General features: G+C 49.9%; 1 protein-coding gene and 2 long non-coding RNA genes across 4 annotated transcripts; all 3 read left to right on the top strand.

The window, feature by feature from the left end:
• The first annotated feature begins 1,770 nt into the window (after positions 1-1,770).
• Positions 1,771-4,516, top strand: LOC125322517. The gene is made up of 3 exons (XR_007202045.1): positions 1,771-1,914; positions 3,610-3,715; positions 4,476-4,516. It is a non-coding gene; the product is annotated as an uncharacterized LOC125322517 (long non-coding RNA).
• A 153-nt stretch (positions 4,517-4,669) lies between these two features.
• LOC125322532 lies at positions 4,670-7,583 on the top strand. The gene is made up of 3 exons (XR_007202060.1): positions 4,670-4,711; positions 6,210-6,362; positions 7,543-7,583. It is a non-coding gene; the product is annotated as an uncharacterized LOC125322532 (long non-coding RNA).
• Positions 7,584-7,628: 45 nt separating this feature from the next.
• On the top strand, positions 7,629-14,647 carry LOC125322418 (TOG array regulator of axonemal microtubules protein 2-like). 2 transcript variants are annotated; one of them, XM_048296108.1, is made up of 5 exons: positions 7,629-7,660; positions 8,615-8,718; positions 10,061-10,265; positions 11,449-11,665; positions 14,264-14,647. In XM_048296108.1, the coding sequence occupies exons 1-5, from the start codon at positions 7,649-7,651 to the stop codon at positions 14,497-14,499; spliced, it is 774 nt and encodes a 257-aa protein (XP_048152065.1). In that variant the 5' UTR covers positions 7,629-7,648; the 3' UTR covers positions 14,500-14,647. The 2 variants fall into 2 exon arrangements, with proteins under 2 accessions (XP_048152065.1, XP_048152064.1); XM_048296107.1 differs by lacking the exon at positions 14,264-14,647 and having other exon boundaries at positions 11,449-12,057.
• Positions 14,648-17,777: the final 3,130 nt, after the last annotated feature.

Here is a 17,777-nt window from a genome sequence, read left to right as displayed (position 1 = left end):
CGGGGCAGTCTGGCAGGGTGTGCTCACTGTGCACCTACGAGTACCACCACGATCAATTGTCCACTCTCCATCTTGGCCCTCTGCCTGTGCTGCTGTCCGCCTCTGCAGCCAGCTTTCCTGCTCTCCCAGCAAGGGTTGTCTCTGCATGGCAGTCAGCCACTTGGTGCAGCCGTGCTGCTGCTCCCAGAAGTGCCCAATGGCTTCTCGCCGCTGCCATCCCACGGCCTGCAATGCCAAGAGGGAACAAGCAGCGCCTCCTGTGTCACCCCACCCAAATACAGCGGCCTGTGTAGCAGGTGACAGCCAGGAGGGGCTGCCTGGTGCTCCCAGGCTGTTTGCTGCCCGCAGTGAATACACAGCACATAGTCCCTAGTGGCTCTTGCCTCTCCTGTGAGGGCAGCCTGCCTGTGCTATGATCCTGAGTAGGGTGAGAGAAGAAGAAGGGAGCTAGGAATGATACTTTGAGTGCTCTTTTCTAGTGATGCTACTTCCATGGTCACAATTGACCAGAACTAGCCTGACGTGGCTCCCCATTCCTATTGAATATAGATGTGTACATCCACATCCTTCTGCAGTGACACCACTGATGGCAGTGACAGGGGTACACCAGTGACAGCCAGATTAGCTCCCATCTGAATATTTTTGATGTTACACTTCCTCCATACTGTGTGAGAACATGCAGGGTAGCACAAAACTTCTACAGATTCTAGAGCAGTTCATCTAGATTCTGTGCAATATTTAAACTCCATCATTTGAGACAGCTCAGATGTTTCCTTGTACACATTAGAAAACGACCTGTTGAGTGCATGACATGAAATTGATGATCAAGAGTCCTTTGGATGACAAGTGGGTTTCTTAAGAAATGCATTTATCATCTGAATTTTCTCATACCTTGTAAACTGACTATCAAGAGATTGTGTCTGCCAACAATTTGCATCTGTATTTACGTATTCTTATCATCAATTTGCATTTGGAAGGCTTTTTTATCAACCATCTGGGCTAGAGATTCCATTTTTCCACAAGAGAAAGCTTAGGCTTGCACAGTGTGCACACAAGTCCATTTGAGGACAAACAAATTTCACCTCAGCATCTTTCAAATACAGCCAGTGTGTACTTTATTGAAATAGTAAAGATTCATGATGCTTGGAAAGAACAAAATCCATGAACTACTCCCTTCCCAAGAGCAGGCTGAAATGTAAGTGCACTCAGCTGCCCTCTGTCTAGAATATTTGAAGCCAATGGGAACAGAGGCGCTGTGAGGTGTGAAGGGTCAGGTATCGCTGTTCCCTGGTAGCTGCTCTGAGGGGATTCAGCCGGGCCCAGCAGGACTCGCTTGTTCAGGCTCGGCTTGGTGCTGTCACGAGGCAGCTGCAGGTCTTTCCTCAGGGAGTTGCAGAGTGCCTCTGTCCTCAGGGCTCGGGGAAATCAGGGCGCTGAGACAGGAGAGGCAGCTGAGGGGTCCCTCGTGGGGAGCAAGTCCTGCTGGTGGGCACTGTCTCACAGGGAGTGGGAGCTCTGCGGCCTCAGGAACGTGCCGCTGGCTGTGGTACCTGTGGCACTTGGGAGCTGGCGCTGTGTGGGCAATTGTCAGGTTGAGCCAAGGAGCTGTGCCCAGCTGGGGGGGCTGGGAGAAAGCAAGGAGCCAGAGAGCAGGGAATTCTCTGAGCCAGTGCCAGTTTGTACCTCATGGAAGCCTGGCTGGGAGATGGGGCTGCAGGCCGCTCCATGGCGGGGTGCCTTGCCCGGGGCTGCAGCGCTCATGGCTGACCCTCTCCTTACAGTGACCCCGCAGACGGCCACTGGTGCCGAGCGCCGAGAGGAGCCGCTCCGTGGGAAGGGGCAGAAGGACGGAGCCTCTTTGGAGCCACAGCAGTCCTTGCTCGAGGCACTCTCCTTGCTCAGCAGCGATGACTGGTAAGAAAGGCCCCGTTCACTCTGTCTCCCTCTTAGCGTTAAGGTAGGTTAGGAGAGCATCTTGCTAGTGCCTCTGAGCCCCAACAGCCCAGAGGGCCGAGGGGCACCAGTGAAACCACTCCAGAGCAGAGAGAGGATAAAGATTTGAGAGCAGCCTTTTCTTGGCCTTGGTCTGCAGCAGTGCTCCAGCTGCAGCAGGTCCGTGCTGTTTCCTCGCTTTGCCTGCTGCTCTGTGGGGCTGCAAAGGAAATCTTGAGGGAAGAGAGAAAGCTGTGGGACAAGATGATTTGCTGGCTGAAGCCAGAAGCAGGATGGCAGCAGTTTGGAGTGTAGAGATTTGGGTGCCTCGGGGCCCAGTGGGACTGAGTAAGATTTGTCTCTGGCCCCACTGCTGGCAGCAGATGCAGGAGTCAGGGTCTGCCTGTGACCTTCCGCATGTGAGTCCCAGGAGCAGCTACAGGGAGTTCTTCTTTCTGAGAAATGCACTGAGTTGTGCTATAGAGTCACTCAGCCTGTCATTAGTCCTGAGGGGCTCATGGCAGAAGAGAAGGAAAAAGAAATAAAATCCTCTAGGAATCTTGCACTTTTGCAAGTCAACTCTTTCCTTCTCACTGCTTCATATGGGCCTGAGATGTTTTGTCAATACTCACAATGTGTCCCAAACTTAGACACTGACAGAAGGAGGCCTGTAGAGGCCCAGAGGTGATAACCCCACAACTATTAGGTGATATTGGTTGTCTTTTTGATGTCTGGGTTATCATCTACTCACTGCTGGATGCTTCATTCACCCTGGGATAAGGACTCCATTCACCCTGGGATAAGCATGAAAAATCTGCTGCAATGCATCTCCTTGTGCAGTCGCCTTTGCTCTGCCCTGTCTCTTCTGCTTTCTCTTCCCCATTTCTGTTTGGTGCCCTGTGAGGTGCAGAGAGCTTCTGCAGCTGTGGGGGGGTCCGGGTGACACTCAGGGATGCCCGTGGCATCGGCCGCCAGCCCTGCGCTGCAGCCCCGATGCATCACGCGCCTTCCTGTAGCTCAGGTCCTGCCCAAAGCAAGTGCTGAGAGAGGGAGTTGTTTGCACCTTGTAAATAACATGTTGCTGCTGTTTTAGGTAGGGGCTTTTGGGAAAAGCTAGACTTTCAGCTGTTCTTGCCCGGGTGTGGAATCTTCTGGGGCATCCTGCTGCTTTCCTGGAGACTGTGTGAGGTGGAGTGGAGTGGGTGACAGACAGGCCTAGATTGCAGAGTGGAAACTCAGCTACAGAGTGCCAGTGCAGACTCTCACTGCTGAACTGCCTGCTGGAGCTGGCAAAGAAGGAAAATGCCCCAGACACAGCCCAGTGGGACTGTGTCTCAGGGACAGGTACAGGGAGGTGACAAGAAACAGCAGCATGGCATGGTCTCACAGCCTCCAGGAAGCACTGACATAGGGACTTCATGTGCCAGAGACTTCAGAAAGGCTGTCTTGTTAAACGGCCACAAATGAAGACTCTGAAAGCCCTCTATTTGCCTCTTGGATTTGTGTATGCTTTTGACAGCCACAGCAACCTGTGGCAGCGAGTTCCACGATTTCATCACGTACTGCTTGAAAAGCACCTCCCTTTGTTTGACTGAGCCGCCAGCCTGGTAAATTCAGAGGGTGCTGCCTAGTTCTTGGGTGGAGAGAAAGTCAATCTTTTTGGTACTTGCCTTTCAGGGAGCTGAAGGAGAAGGGACTCTTCAGCATCAAACACCTGGCTGAGTCCCACTCAGAAGTCCTTCTTTGTAGACTTCGTGAGGTTTGCTTGGCACTTACCAACGAGGTAAGAACATTGTTCTGAATCGTCCTCCGTGCTTCTTACACGGTGTGTAGAGTAGATATGTGCTTGTTCACCTCCCTGTGTGCTCAGGAACTGCCTTCATTTCTGTTTCTAGACCTTATCTTTCTCATGTCTGTCAGCTCTCTATAGGATCTGTGTGCACATGTAGCTCTATTTACTGGTAGGTCGGGCATCTGACACTCTCCTCTTGGAGCGAGCTGCCATTACAATGCAACGTGCAAATGCAGAAGCGGAGACACTAATTATGTTATTTGCTGCAGTCCAAATCTCTGCCCAAGCTGTAATTCAACACTGCCAATTAGTCTGTAGACTTGAGCCTGTGTTTTCTGTTTCCTGGCTGAGGGCTTCAACTGCTGCTGTTGCTTTTTCAAACAGGAGCAAATGACTCTTTTGTCTTTATGACTTGTGCCTTTATGGCTTGAGAGCAGCCCTTGCTTTAATTTGTTTCTTTGTTTTTTGAATAAAAGGGCCTAAAACCAAAGCAGTGGACATTCCAGAAGAGTTAAGTAGAACACTTTAAGTGAAATAATATGTTTTAGGCCTGCAGGAAGCAGGCCTGAGGCATAGCTCAAGTAGGTGCCAGAGTTAAGTGCCTTTCTGTGCTTGTGCTCTTCTGCTCTGCCTGTGCTTTTGTGTTCCCCTGGACACAGCGGGAAGTGTTGTCATTTCCTGGGACTTTTGTCTAAGGCAACTGGTTTTCTTTTCAAGGTGATTCTTATGTTTCCCCTCATGACTTCCCCAGGTGACCAACCTTCGCTCAAAGGTGTCTTACTCTGCAATCGTCACTCTTGGAGAGCTCTTTGTGACCTTGCAGAAGGACATGGACTCGGAGGTGGATGAGGTTGCTCGGGTCCTTCTCCAGATGGTGTGGAACTCCCCAGAGTTTGTTCAGAAAGCAGCCAGTCACACCCTGGGAGTCATGGTGGAGCATGTGACTCCTGCACGAGCAATGACTGCTCTCATGGACAGTGGAGTCCAGTAGGTTCTTCTTCTCTTAGTGATATTCTTCACCTTCTATTGTGTGGGGGGGAGAAGGGCTGAGAGAGAGAATGGGAATGGTGGGAGGGAAGGGTCCTGTATCCTGCATCTTCTGTGATCTCAGTGACTTGATTCTCCAATCAACCTCACTTCTTTCCTCTTGTCACCTATTTCTGCCCTCGTGCAGCCCTTTAGTTGACAGAATCACAGAGCTGTAGAATATGCTGAGTTGGAAGGGGCCCATCAGGCTCATCGAGTCCAGCTCCTGCCCTTGCACAGAACAAACACGCCAAGGGTCACACCATGTGCCTGAGAGCGTTGTCCAAAGGCTTCCTGAACTCTCTCAGGCTTGGTGCTGTGACCAGTACCCTGGGGAGCCTGTTCCAGTGCCCAGCCACCCTCTGGGTGAAAAACTTTTTCCTGATATCCAAGCTCAACCTCCCCTGACTCAGCTTGCTGCTGCTTCCTGGAGTTCTCCCAGTCTGTCCGAGTTGCCTAGATGTGGTGAATGGTGGGCAAGTGAAAGTGCCTGCAAAGGCTAAGGATAGAGCCCTGTGGTTTTGTGGGAAGAGGGACAATTGCAACTGCAGCTGTGAGCGCTCTTTGATATTTCACAGCCCTAACCACAGAGGCCTTGGGAAAAACCATGCATCCTCATTATGCCATTCACTTGAGAAGTAAGGAGGGTTCTTGCTGGGGCATGGAGCACATGGGGGAGAACGTGCTGGGTGTGGCACAGCCTGCACAGCAGGTGCAGCTCCTGCCAAGAGGAGTCTTGTAGGACTGTCCTGGCCTTAGAGGCCCACTTGCTATTCAAACTGATGTCTCATGTTAGCCTTGAGATGATGAATCACTGTACAGGCACCTTCACAGGCCGACTGCCATGGGACAGCTGAAGCAGGTGCTGCCTTAAGTGTTGGTGCTGGGCCTGATAGTGCCCAAGAGACACTGTCTAGAACAGGACAAGCTGGCTAAACTGACTGCCACCCTTTCCTCAGCTTTGGAAAAGGGGGAAACGTTCAGATGTATCTCTCGCCAAGCCTCACAGAAGAAACTGGCTGCATTGCAGAATATTCTGCAACTTCATGTCCCACAGCGTGTTTTCCCTGCATTTGTTTCTTTCCCAAGGTCTGCAGATTTGGGGGTAAATGGGTGCAAATATCCTCAATCCTGCTGCGGCTGTCTGTGTAGTGGCTGGCTCCTGATGGGTCAGCCTGGGTTGTCTTTAATTTCCCTCTTTCTCAGAGTGAATTTGGGGAAAGACGTTGAGTATCAGATAGTGCAGGGAGACTGAATTCCTCACTCTTGCTTGCAGGCAGTCCTTCTGTAGAGTGCTAACTTTGTGTTTCTCTGCGGACAGAACCTTCTACAGGTGTCCCAAGTGTCAGGGAGAACCCAGGCCTCCTTCCCCCAGCAATGACAGGGAGCATGCTCTGGCCAAGGCCTGCGCTGTGTCCCTCTGCTCCCTGTGCCCCAGTGTCCGCTCTCTTCTTCCCAGGAGCCGCCACGTCCAGGTGCGGAAGTGCGCGGCCCAACTCCTCCTGTCCTTGATGGAGAAAACTGGAGTCACGAAGCTCGCAGGAACGCCCAGGGCTGAGAGGCTGGCGCACGCGGCAGGGACGCTTGCTCAGGACTGTCACGAGGACACAAGGTAATGATCTTCATTTCACCTCCTAAAACAGGAAAACTGTTGGGTGTCTGGCTGTAAAGGGCAAAACCACAAAAGAGTGGAAGCTAAAGGAAATATCAAGTTCCCTCACTGTGTGGATGAGGTTCACAGAGTCACGGAATACGCTGAGTTGGAAGGGACCCATCAGTGTCATCGAGTCCAGCTCCTGTCCGTGTGCAGGGCCCCCCAAGAGTCACTCCATGTGCCCGAGAGCATTGTCCAAAGGCTTCTTGAGCTCTGTCAGGCTTGGTGCTGTGACCACTGCCCTGGCTTGTCTGGGGAAATGACTGTGCTGGGGAACCTGAGGTTGTCCCGCAAGAGGGAGCATTGCCAACTTCCTGGGACTTGAATGATTCTTTCCTGAGATCAAAAGAGCCATCAGATGAGCCAGTCAAACAGTTTTACTTGGCCTTAGGTGCACAAGACAAAGCCAAAATGTTGGCTAATGTTCATCACTGAAGGATCGCATACATCTATTTCTCATTAACTTAAGACTTTCCTAGAAATATTCCAGGGGTCTTTAGCCAATGTATTCAGTCTTTCTAAACCTCTTCTGCAGATTTCTATAATGCTCTTATCTGTGGCTGAATGACCTCCAAATTGCTTCTTGAAGAAAACTGTGGTTTCCTAGTGGCAAAATCAACCCAAACCACCCAAATCCCCTCACTTTGAGGATTCAATTCCCATTAATAGCTGCCAAGAACGCATGAGCAACTAGCTGTCCCTGTGCATACATATGGTATAGAATAATCAAAAGCAAGCATGAGGCATTTGGTCCTGGCTTCCCTGCCAGTTAAAGAAAGGCAAATTACTGTGCAATGGCAGCAAGACACTGCTAATAAGCTCTGACTCAAAGCAGAGGTGTTTTGCTTGTTCCCTGGGATCCTTCGATGCCACAGAAGCGCACCCACAGTTTCAGAGTGAGATTGTATTTTTCTGTTGCCCCACGTTCTCCTCTTGCCTCTTGTGTTCAGCTGACAGCACTGTGCAGTGACAAGTGGAGGTAAACCTCTCTCTTTGCTGAGTAGGTAATGCCTTCTCATGCAGGTATGGCAGCTGCTGAGTTTAAGGTATCAGCTTATTCTGTTAATGCTCCTCCTTTGTTTGTTCACCTTCTATTCTTTCTTTCTTTCTTTCTTTCTTTCTTTCTTTCTTGTTTTAGGCATTATGGACAGGAGATGGTGAAAATGATGCTGAATCACCAAAAATTTAAAAGGCTTTTGGAACAATCTCTTTCCACCCGTGACCTGGAAGATATTCTGACAAGAATGAAGAAGAAAGTAAGTGCTTGGTAGGAGAAATGTCTCCTTTGTGCAAGTATTGCCACTGCTGATATGAGATCAAACAGACCTAATCTTATCTCATTCCTTTCCTGCCAAATCATTTTGCTCCTGGGAATGAACTGTTGATCTGTAGCCTGTTCATCTGCAGAGCACAAAGGAATTGATAATATTAGGGGAAAAGTGTGGTATTGGATATTTTGAATATTGGCCACAAACAGGGAAGGGAAAGAGGAGAAAATGGGTTTACATTTAAGCATAACCCCCCACCCCACTATCCCTACTCTGCCCCCAGTGACGCAATTAAGTGAGAACAGTGCTTCTGGAGATAACAGAGTCTTTGCAAAAGACACAGGAAGCAGTAGTGCCAAGAAAATTTCCAAATATACAAAAGATGTCCCAGTCAATCCCAATTCCTACAATTACTGTCTGTCTTCTGGGAATACTGCCTTGCTGTCATGCCCTGTGCAGCTGGAAGAAGCTTGGTGAATTCAGCAGCATCCAGTGGAAAATCATTTGTTTGCCTGGGGTATTTTTATTCTTTTTACCTACATTATAGAAGGGAGTGTGCCTTTGTGCAGCAACAGGGAGAGTGAGTGTGGAACCAAATCAACTTCCAACACAATGGGCCAACCTCCAAAGAGTCCAAATTTTTCTGCAGCTTCCTTTAAGAGCATTAGTTCCCTACCAGTTTGCATTATTCCCATTTATGCTCAAGAGGAATGCATTTGGGATTTTAGACTGCTGCTCAGTATGGTAGCAGCCATAACCTGCCATGGGCTATTGAAAACAAGGAGTTGGCATCACTGAACCTCTGGCCTATTTCCTTCTGTAAGTTCGGAAAGGTTTGCCCAAGCCTTGGTTGCAGTGATCCTGGTTATAAGTTGTGTTTTAAACAGGTAATTTCCTATTTTACATTCTAAAGATCCATGGGGTTTCTTTATGCCTTTGTAGGGGATGGAAACGCAGAAGGATGAACACCCATCTGTCGAGAAGCCTGTGAAGAAGAGGAGCGATGGCTCGAAGAAGCCCCAGGCCACATTGCCTTCTAGTAAACGGTACTGAGCACTTTAGTTAGATGTGACAAAGCACATGGCAAGCTTTACATGTCTCTTCCTCAGGAAAATCTTTCTGGTGGAGATGACCTGTGCCAGAGATTGTTTCCTTTCCCTACAAATGCTCTATCATAAAAAATGTCTCCTTCTGCATTACGCTGAACACAACTTCTCTGGAAGGGTTTCCACAAAAAATGGGCGACAAAAAGACACCCATTGGTTGCAGCTCAGAAGATCCAGTGCAGTGGCAAGGACAGTGCTGTGGAGGCTGTGAGAGGGCCATGTCTCCGCTGCCTCACTTGGGACAAGTAAATTCAAGCAGGGTTTTTTTCCTCTGAGAGCAGTCTTTTTCAGATGGGTGTTTTGATGAGAAGTCCCAGTCTAGAAGCAAGATGCCGTTCCCCAAAATAGCACTTCCCATGCATGTGGTTTGGCCTTCCTGAGTCATGGTTTTCTTACCCTCAGACAGTACCAAGATGAGTAGTAAGTAGCAAGCCAGTTCCTGAGCAACTTTGGTCAACAGGTGTCTCAATGTGGACGTTTTGTCTTGACATTCCTGTCCTTCATACTGTTTGCTTGATGGACAGCATGTTTGGTTTATTTCCCCCTGTGCTGCAATCAGCATTTGAGACAGGAATTTGGTCCTTGCTGTCTCTTCCTGCCAGTGGGAGAGCTACTTGTACCTGTTGTCCTCTGATAACAGAGGGGATTTATTTAGCTCTGTCATGCTCAGCGCTGGCAGGAGAGTGACCACATGCCTCAGTAGCGTAGTCAGGATCTTCCCATGCTCAAGAGAGTTGTTCCCAGTGGGTTTGTTAAGCTGTGGATCTAGTCTCTAGGGAAGCAATCATGTGAGCGTAGTGCTGGGATGTCTGGCTTCTGTTTTTATCCCTGTTACGGATTTTCTGGATCCTTCAGATATGCCCCTATCCATCTGTTCAGATGCATCTGAGCTACTTTTCCAGATTGTCATGCCTGCTGTAGAGACACTTCTCCAGAGGGATGAGTTTCCTTATTAGAAGACGCACACCTCCCTTACGATGAGGCATTTAAACATGGAAGTAGCATCTCTCTTTCCTCACAAAGCAGTGCGACATGTGTACCTGGGAAGCCGTCTGGAGAGAAGTGAGATGCATCTCATCCTTGGTTTTCCTGAGTAAGCACTGGTGAGAATGTTGCTTGCAGATTGTCTCCTGTAATGATTGTCATGAGGTCTCCCGTTGTTTTTCAGATCAGGATTTTCTAGCTTGAAATCACATCATTAGGAAACCTCTCCAAGATGTTCTGCTCACAATTAACTGAAGGTATGATCACCAACAGGTCCGCATTTGGTTTTATTTTCCAGGGTGAAGTCTACCTCTGATGGACGCCGCCTACGCCGCCCAAAAGCCCAGGTCACGTTACCTCCGGCTGTGGAAGAAACGGAGCCGCTCCAGAAGCTGTACAATCTCCTGGAAGCCAAGGAGTTTAAGACACGGATGGAAGGAGTGGCACTCCTCCTAGACCTGTGCAAAAGCCGCCCCCAGCTCGTCTCCACTAACACTGTCCAAGTATGTAGGGTGTCTTCATTGTTCCTTTCCTTCAGCTCCTTTCCCAAGCCTGTAGCAGGCAAGTTAATTCAGTGTGTCTTGGCACTACATCCTGGCTGTGTGGGACAGGCTGCTGCCTCTTACCCTGAAATATTTAATTCAGGTCCACGCTTCAGGACAAGTTCTTTCGGTCCAGATGTATTTGTCTGGCAGGTGCCTATTGATGCTGTTCATCAGATGAGGACAGAGTTTTCTGCTGGTGTAACTTCTGCTGTCTCCTACTCCCACTTGGGTTAAGTGAAGGGAATCCAGCCACTGAAAGCGTGGCAATTATTCTCTAGACAAAAAAATGGGTTTGGATGGGGAAGAGAAATATCAGGCTGGGCAGGTTTAAACCAATTTTTTTTGAAAGGATACTTCTGTAAACTCCGACTTGTCTTGCACAGGCACAACTCTGGTTACTTGTTTCCATCGGCATCCCTAGTCCTCTTGGTAAAGACGGTGCTCACCCTTCTTGGGGGGGTCTTTTTTCTCTTTGGAAAAGGAGGGAAATGGCTAGGGACAGATCTCTTCCTTCTCCTCCCAGTAGCTGCTTTTTCCCTTTGTCCAGAAAATGGTGCCTGATAATGTGGCTGTCAAGGGACTGAACCTGCTCTAATGAGAGCGGTCCAGCACATTAAATTTCAGAAGTCTACCTGCTGGGTAGACAATTGGTCTGGATCCTGGAAGAGTTGATCAGAGCCCTGCACTTCTCCAGACACAGGTTCTGAGACAGATGGAACAAAACCTGGATCTCCTCCAGCCATAGTTTTGGCAAAATCGTAACTGCCCTCAGAACTTGAGGCAACTGTGTAGAAAAAGGGGCATTGTAAATATCTGGTTGCATACTTCGAAAGCAAAGATACCATTTTGCATCAATAAATGGGATGAATTTAATGACTGAAATGTGGAGAGAAACACCATAGGAACTATCCTGTCCCCACCCAAAGCTCTTCAAAATATATGAAAATCTTTCAACCAGCATGAGGTTGCGCAACCATTCCAGTGAGTGGCCCACAGGAAAACAGGGAAATTGTGCAAGCAAGTGCTGACCTGACAGGAAGGATCACTTTCATCTTTTACATTGCTGAGTGCTCACTTCTGCGTCCCTTCCTCAAACAAGGACATTTTAATCCAGCTTTCATGTTGTTTGTTCTCTTCACAGATTTTTGATTATTTTGTCCCGAGACTTGGTGATACGCACAAGAAAGTGAAGCAGAAGGCGCTGGACGTGCTGGCTGAAATCGTAGGCATCCTGAAAGATGGCTTAAACCCGGTGATCATCTGTCTGGTTGAAGGAATAACAAACAACCTAAACTCAAAGGACCCCGGGGTTTATGCCGCAGCTGTGAAAGCGCTGGAAGAATCCATGGCTCACTTAGGTAAGGCTGAGCCCTGGCATGGACTCTCCTCAAGTGTGTCTCTGCCTCTGCGAGTCAAGAGAACGCTGAGTGCCTTGACAGCTGTTGTTGTCTGTGGAAACCTCCAGCTGACATCCACCAGAAGCTGTGCAGGTGCAGTCCTTACGCACCAGTCCCCCAGCAGGCTTGAATGTGCATCAGCATTTCCCAAAAGTCCCAGGAGCCCTTGGCTCTGTGCTGCTTGTCTGAAGAGGAAGTGCTGGACTACAGCTTTGCTGGAATTCAGGGCCAAAGGGATTTTTGGAGTTTGCCTGGGCCCCAGTTGACTTCCCAAATGAATAGCTTTGCTGTTGGCATGAAGGGACAGCGGCGCATCAGAACCTCTGCAGAGCAGCCTCCTGGAAGGCTCCACATCATAGGCATTAGCTTCATTAGGACAGCAGGATCAGTTCTTTACTGCATGCTTGCATGAAGATCATTTGGGACCTCCTTTTTGTATCTCATGCAGGAAAGGAGCTCTTAATAATACCCTGCTACTGAAACCCACACTGGGGTGTAGCTCTGTAGTGGTTCCCAATGAAGCAGATTGCCTGCTTTGTCACTGCCAGCCCTGGTGACCCTGTGAGGGACCACAGTTCATCCCACACACGTTCTGTCTCCAGGAAAAGCTTGCCTTGGCTTATTAGAGTGGTAGGACTCGAGGCTTGCAGGCCAATGCAGGCAACAGTAAATTCAAACATGACCCCCAAAACCGCGACAGATAGGCACAAGGAAAACCAAAATACATACGCCGGTCAAGTATTGGGAAATCAGTTCATTTTCCAGTCTCTCTGCCAAGATCTGATTTCACAGATGTTACAGAACCCCACAGGCTACTGAGGCACTGAGCACTAATAGCTCTTGTATGAGTAACTTGGAGTCTTGTCCCTAGATCCACACAGGTAACCTGACAATTTAAAAACAGCTTATCCTTCAGGTGGGAATGGAGGTGTGCATTTTGGAGCCTTCTCACCCTTTTCCATAGGGGAGAGAGAAGATCACCTCTGCAAAGCTCTGGGATGCAAAACCTTTTCACTGCTTACGTGTGATTGAAGTCTTGAGGTCCCTGATGTGAAATGTTTAACATAGCTCCTGGTACAGCAGACAACTCTGGATTTAAAAAGTGACAGGAGAGCTTTTCTTTTGGAATTTAAAATCTTCCCAAGTAGGCTGGAAGGAAAGAAGAAAAGGATTCAAAAATCGGCAGGAATTTCCTTTCTTTTACAAAATGTAGTTGCCCCTGCCCTTTCCCACCCCACTGTCCTTTCTCTTATGACCTCAGAAGAGAGAGCAGAAATGTGTGTTTCCCTTGTAGATAAAGTATCCCTGATGAAAGAGTTCAGCCACCGCAGGAGTGAACTGAAGGGCCAAGCTCTGCTGGATGTCACGGAGCATCTCTCAGGTATGGCCTCCCCTTCTAAGGCAAGAGGTCTTCCGAGGCAGAATTTACAGGGAATGCCAGTGAATAGACACTAGAGTGGCTCCTCCAAATCAGGAGGTGCTGAGCTTGTCCCTCCTGCCCAATACCCATGGAAGGTGTATTGGGCAGGTTTTCCCTGGCTGCTGCAGAGGTGTGCAGCATCTGAGATGGGGGCGGCACTCGGCCTCGGGGCTGAGCTCTCACTGGGGCATCTCAGAAGCTGCCTCCAGGAAAGGGAGGGGCTAAAAATTCCCAAGCTGGCTCCTCTCTTGGAAGCTCAGGGACAGCTCTGATCCTTTAGGGAAAATGGTGGCAAATGCTGTTTCAGGGGATCGGTTTGTTTTGTCCTCACAGAATTCTTGCTTTGCTCTTGGAAAGTTTTGAGGCGGAAGCCTGCAGTGCCTGGGGGTCACAGCTTAGGTCCAAACTCAGCACACATGTTAGAGGCACGGATTTTGTGCAAGGCAGCCTTTGGGGGCAGAGGGGCAGAAGCAGAGTGCTGAGGCTCCCTGCCTGTGCTGTGGAAGTGCCATTGGACTGAGCATTTCAGGGTGTGCAGTCAGGGTCTTCCTATGTCAGCGCTGCCCAAAATGCTCCAAATGCAGCTGATAATTGATTGCTCAGAGGAGCTTGCTATGTCAGCAATAGCCAAGGGATGGAAAAATGATAACCTCAATATATACTAGAGAAGACAGTGTATAGCCTTGCTTTATTTATAGCCTTGCTTTAGCGGGGTCTAAATCCACTGCTAATTAAGCCAGGTCACAAAAACGGAGTCATCCTTTTTATTAGAAATCTCTCAATTTCCTCTCTAAAGTGCCTTTCAAACCTTCAGCAGTGGGTTTAGACAACTTCTAAATGGAAATAAACAGCAATTTGACATTTTGGTCATTCATCATGCTGGAAACAGATTGTGGAATGATTTAGTAAAGGTGTGAAGTCTGCCACAGGTACAAGGCTCGGATCTGGAGAAATTAGTCCTGAGGGCTTGGTGGTTCTGTTTTGGGGATGTTCAGCTGCTTTGCCCATTTCTGGATCATGGGGCTCTCACTGTTATTTCACTGATCTTAGCCAGAGAGACTCCCAAAATCACAACTAGAGGTAGATCCTTGTTTGCATTAAGGCTGGTGGTTAAGAAGTTTGTGTCTCTCTTCCGGCAGCGCTTGTGGCATGGGTTTATCCCAGGAGCCCCGAAGTCGTCCAGCGCTACGCCCTGCCCGTGCTCTGGTCCTTCCTGGGGAACAAGGCGCTGCCTGTCCGAAGCGCCAATGTCCGCACTGTGGTCACCAAGCTTGCCTGCGCCCTCTACAAGGTGATGGGCGCCAAGCTGAGGAAGCATGCTGCCAGCCAGCCTCCGCATGTGCGGGAAAACCTCTCCGACATTTTGGGCTGGTGAAGGCTCAATGACCTGCAGGAAGATGACAAAGTGCTGAGTTGGACACCTCCGGACGTGACTTCTTAGCTGTGCCAAAAAGGACAGAATGCAAAGGAAGGGTGTGCACCTGCCCCCGCTCTCTCCACCCCCCTTCCTAGTCGTGGCATGGGGTGCCTGAAGCAACTTCCAATTGAGGACAAGGTGAAGGCTGAGCATGGCTCAGCCTCACAAAGAGGTAAGGCGGGAGCTGGGCCGCTCTCTGGCGGGAGGAAGGCTCTTGTGCCAGCCTAGAGAGCCTGGGCACATTGCCAGGGAACAGTTCTGCCCTGCATGTGCCCCCTGCACTGAGCTGTGCTGCTCCCAGTGCCCCGTGGAGCTGTAGGGCTGCTCAGCTGTGGGGCCGGGAGAGGAGCAGGAGGGTGCGTGTGCAGCTGAGCCATTCCTGGAAAGCACAGGCCTCTGGGCTCCCTGCTGTCCCAGGGCAGCCCAGAGGCCAGGCTGTTCCTGTGCTGGCTCTGTGCAAGTGGGTCAGGGTGTCTCCCTGGTCTGCCTCAAGTGGCTGCTGGCAGGAGCATGTTTCCCTGTGCAGCTCTTTAGAAGTTTCCAGGGAATCTCTCACATGAAATACTGTAGCTTCAGAGGCTTTATGTTGGCATTGTGGCCTCTGTTATATTTTGTGTTTCCATTTTGCAGGACTGACTGGCTACACTCTTGCGAAGAAGTTTACCGTGGAATCTCCCTCTATGCTCCTTCCCTCCAAGCCATTGCCTCCCATCCAGAAGAGCTCTCCTTCTTCTAACACAAACAAAATAAGTAGCAGAGAGCAGGAGAATGGGAAAAATGTCACCGGCAATGATGATGACAGGAGAAAAAAGCAGGAGCTGAGTTCAGAGAGAAAAGGACATATGGTAAGGACACCAACCTAAGTCCTGTCTGGTGGATTTCCAGTTTATGTGCTGTAGGCAGAGCTCGGAGACCTTTTGCTGTGGTGTGAGGCCAGGGAAGCAGCTGAGCAAAGGGAGAGCTCAGCAGGACACTGCACTTCAGGCTGTCTTTGCAGTGGGTGTGTAGTGCAGGCTTCATGTCCTCAGCGAGTATCAATAGCAGGGGAGGTCTTTGAATGGTTTCTGGCTCTCTTGTGGCTCCTGCTCTGTCTTATGGCTGAGAAAACACCAACAGGCAGTCAGAGCAGCTGAAGTTGGCCAATCTTGTGAACCAATCCTTCTACATTTAGTAAACTACGGGTATGTGTGAACCATCTCTGTGTCTTGGTGGTGTTTTCTGTCAGCTGTGTCCGGTTTGGACGGAGAAAGGTGTTTGCTGGAACAGGCAGTCCTGCAAAGTCAGTTCCAGGTTGTGTCAGCTTTTGAGTTGTACAGCCATGCCCTTGTGCCCAGTTGTCTCTGATGCTATTTCTAGACTTCATCAGCTTCTGGGCAGCTTTGTGCATTCTGGCACGGCTTTGTCCAGAGGGAAGGGATGGCAGGTGGCCATGGGGAGAGCAGCCCAGAGCCCACCCCCACGATTGCCTTTGCAGCAGGGCCAGGACCTGCAGTTGTTTTGGGTTTGCCGTGGGGTGCAGGAGGAGGCAGATGAACAACAGCTTTGGTAAACAGAATGTCCAACCCAAGGCTTGTGTACTTGATTCCAGCCTTGCTGAGAAAGGGCCCAGCGTATCCCTGAGAGGAACTGATCCTTCCACTGAAGTTTGAACAGGGCCTGATTTGGCTCTTTAGCTGTGCCAGGGACAATGGGATGCTAAGGAAGGGTGTGCATCTGCCCCCGCTGCCTCCACCCCGCTTGCTGGACATGGCATGGGGGCCCTGGAGCAACTTGGGCAGGCAGAGGCCTTCCAGAGAGCAGCAGGGCAGGGAGCTCAGCAGAACTTCCTAAATGCTAGTGAGCCTGAGATGATGGATGTGTGGGAGCTGGAGAGCACCGAGCATGCCCAGAGCTCAGCAGCATTGGGGCTCAAAGGCTGCTGGGGAACTGTACGAGGGAAGGGAAGCAGCAGCAGAAATGAGGGGCTTGAGAAAAGCAGGTTTGGACATCCTGCAGGATGGCTTTGTGGGGACTTGGCTGGAGATCCGCACTGGCTGTTAGGTGCTTTAGGGACAGGGAGAGAATAGGGATCCAAGGCCATTCCCATACGATCCAAAAGGCCAGTGGAGGCAGTGGCACCGCAGAACATCTTGGTGCCAAACATGTGGATGCCATCTGGGAATGTAGCCACATTTCCAGAGAAGTGAGCACAGGGATAGCGATGGCAAATGTGGGACATGGCCTCTCCCTCACCACTTCCCTTTCCATTCCCGGTCCTAGACCAAGTTGCTCCATCAGTTTGACATCTCTGCCAGGTCCCAGCTAAGAGCATGGCTAAATGTCTTCAGGCATGAATGGGGGCAAGGCTGGATGCTTGATCTGAGGAGTACTGTGTTCTACTCTTTGCAGGCTTCCTTGCTGTGTTCCAGTGGTGGGGATATGAAGAAGGGATCATTGGGACCACCTTTGATCCCCCCAATACGCAAGGCAGTGAGTCCCCCTGTGAGCAGTGCGGCAGCGTCTGTCCCAAGCTCTCCGCAGCTGGATTTCCAGGAGTCCCAGGAGATGAGGTAAGCCAAGGTTTCTGCTGCTCCAGTGTGCTGTTCCCCTCGCTCTTCCCGTCTCATGAGGTTATTTTCCACAGTCATCTCTCCCTTGTATTTAGGCAAACCTCAGTGTATTCCCCATTTTGCCCATCTGTGGTGATCCAGCACAATGGCAAAGCCAACACCATATGCCCTAAGAGCAAAGGTGGTTGTGGGGAAGAGGAGGCAGGGCTTAAGAGCACCTCAGAACAGGTCCTCTGCTGGACTTGGCTACTGATTCCCTCTATGGTGTTTGTGCTGTCATTTGGGAACTGTATTGCATGGATCTGGATACTGCGGTTCTTTGAATACTGTGATCCTTGCCTGTCAACTTCTGCAGCCATGAGGATATGTCAGGGCAAATATTGGCTACTGAGGAGGTGTCTGCAAATTCAGGTGCTGCTCCTGTAAATGTCAGGTGTGACTTCTCTGTGCCTGGGCCTCCACCGTGAAACCAGAGCCCAGATAAAACTTGGGGTACAGATGTATAATCTGATCGATGTTTAGTATTTCGATCTGGGCTTAAGATCAAAGAGGGCAAGGTGCTAGAGAAGAGTTATAGGACTGTACCTGATGCAAAGACATTGGCTTGGATATATGTGTGAGAAAATGTAGCTGTCAAGCTTATCCTAGTGACAAGGATAAAGCAGGAGTCCCAGAAGTATCATTCCA

The sequence above is a fragment of the Corvus hawaiiensis genome, chromosome 3 (assembly GCF_020740725.1).
Source record: "Corvus hawaiiensis isolate bCorHaw1 chromosome 3, bCorHaw1.pri.cur, whole genome shotgun sequence".
Classification (NCBI taxonomy): domain Eukaryota; kingdom Metazoa; phylum Chordata; class Aves; order Passeriformes; family Corvidae; genus Corvus; species Corvus hawaiiensis.
Note: the sequence above shows the minus strand (reverse complement) of the source record. Positions and strands in the feature narration are given on the sequence as shown.

Bases quoted from the DNA above. Each gene is read 5' to 3' on its own strand.
- LOC125322418 (XM_048296107.1), top strand. The intron at 8,719-10,060 runs GTACTGAGCACT...TTTATTTTCCAG, and splicing joins ACATTGCCTTCTAGTAAACG to GGTGAAGTCTACCTCTGATG. The intron at 10,266-11,448 runs GTATGTAGGGTG...TTCTCTTCACAG, and splicing joins TCTCCACTAACACTGTCCAA to ATTTTTGATTATTTTGTCCC.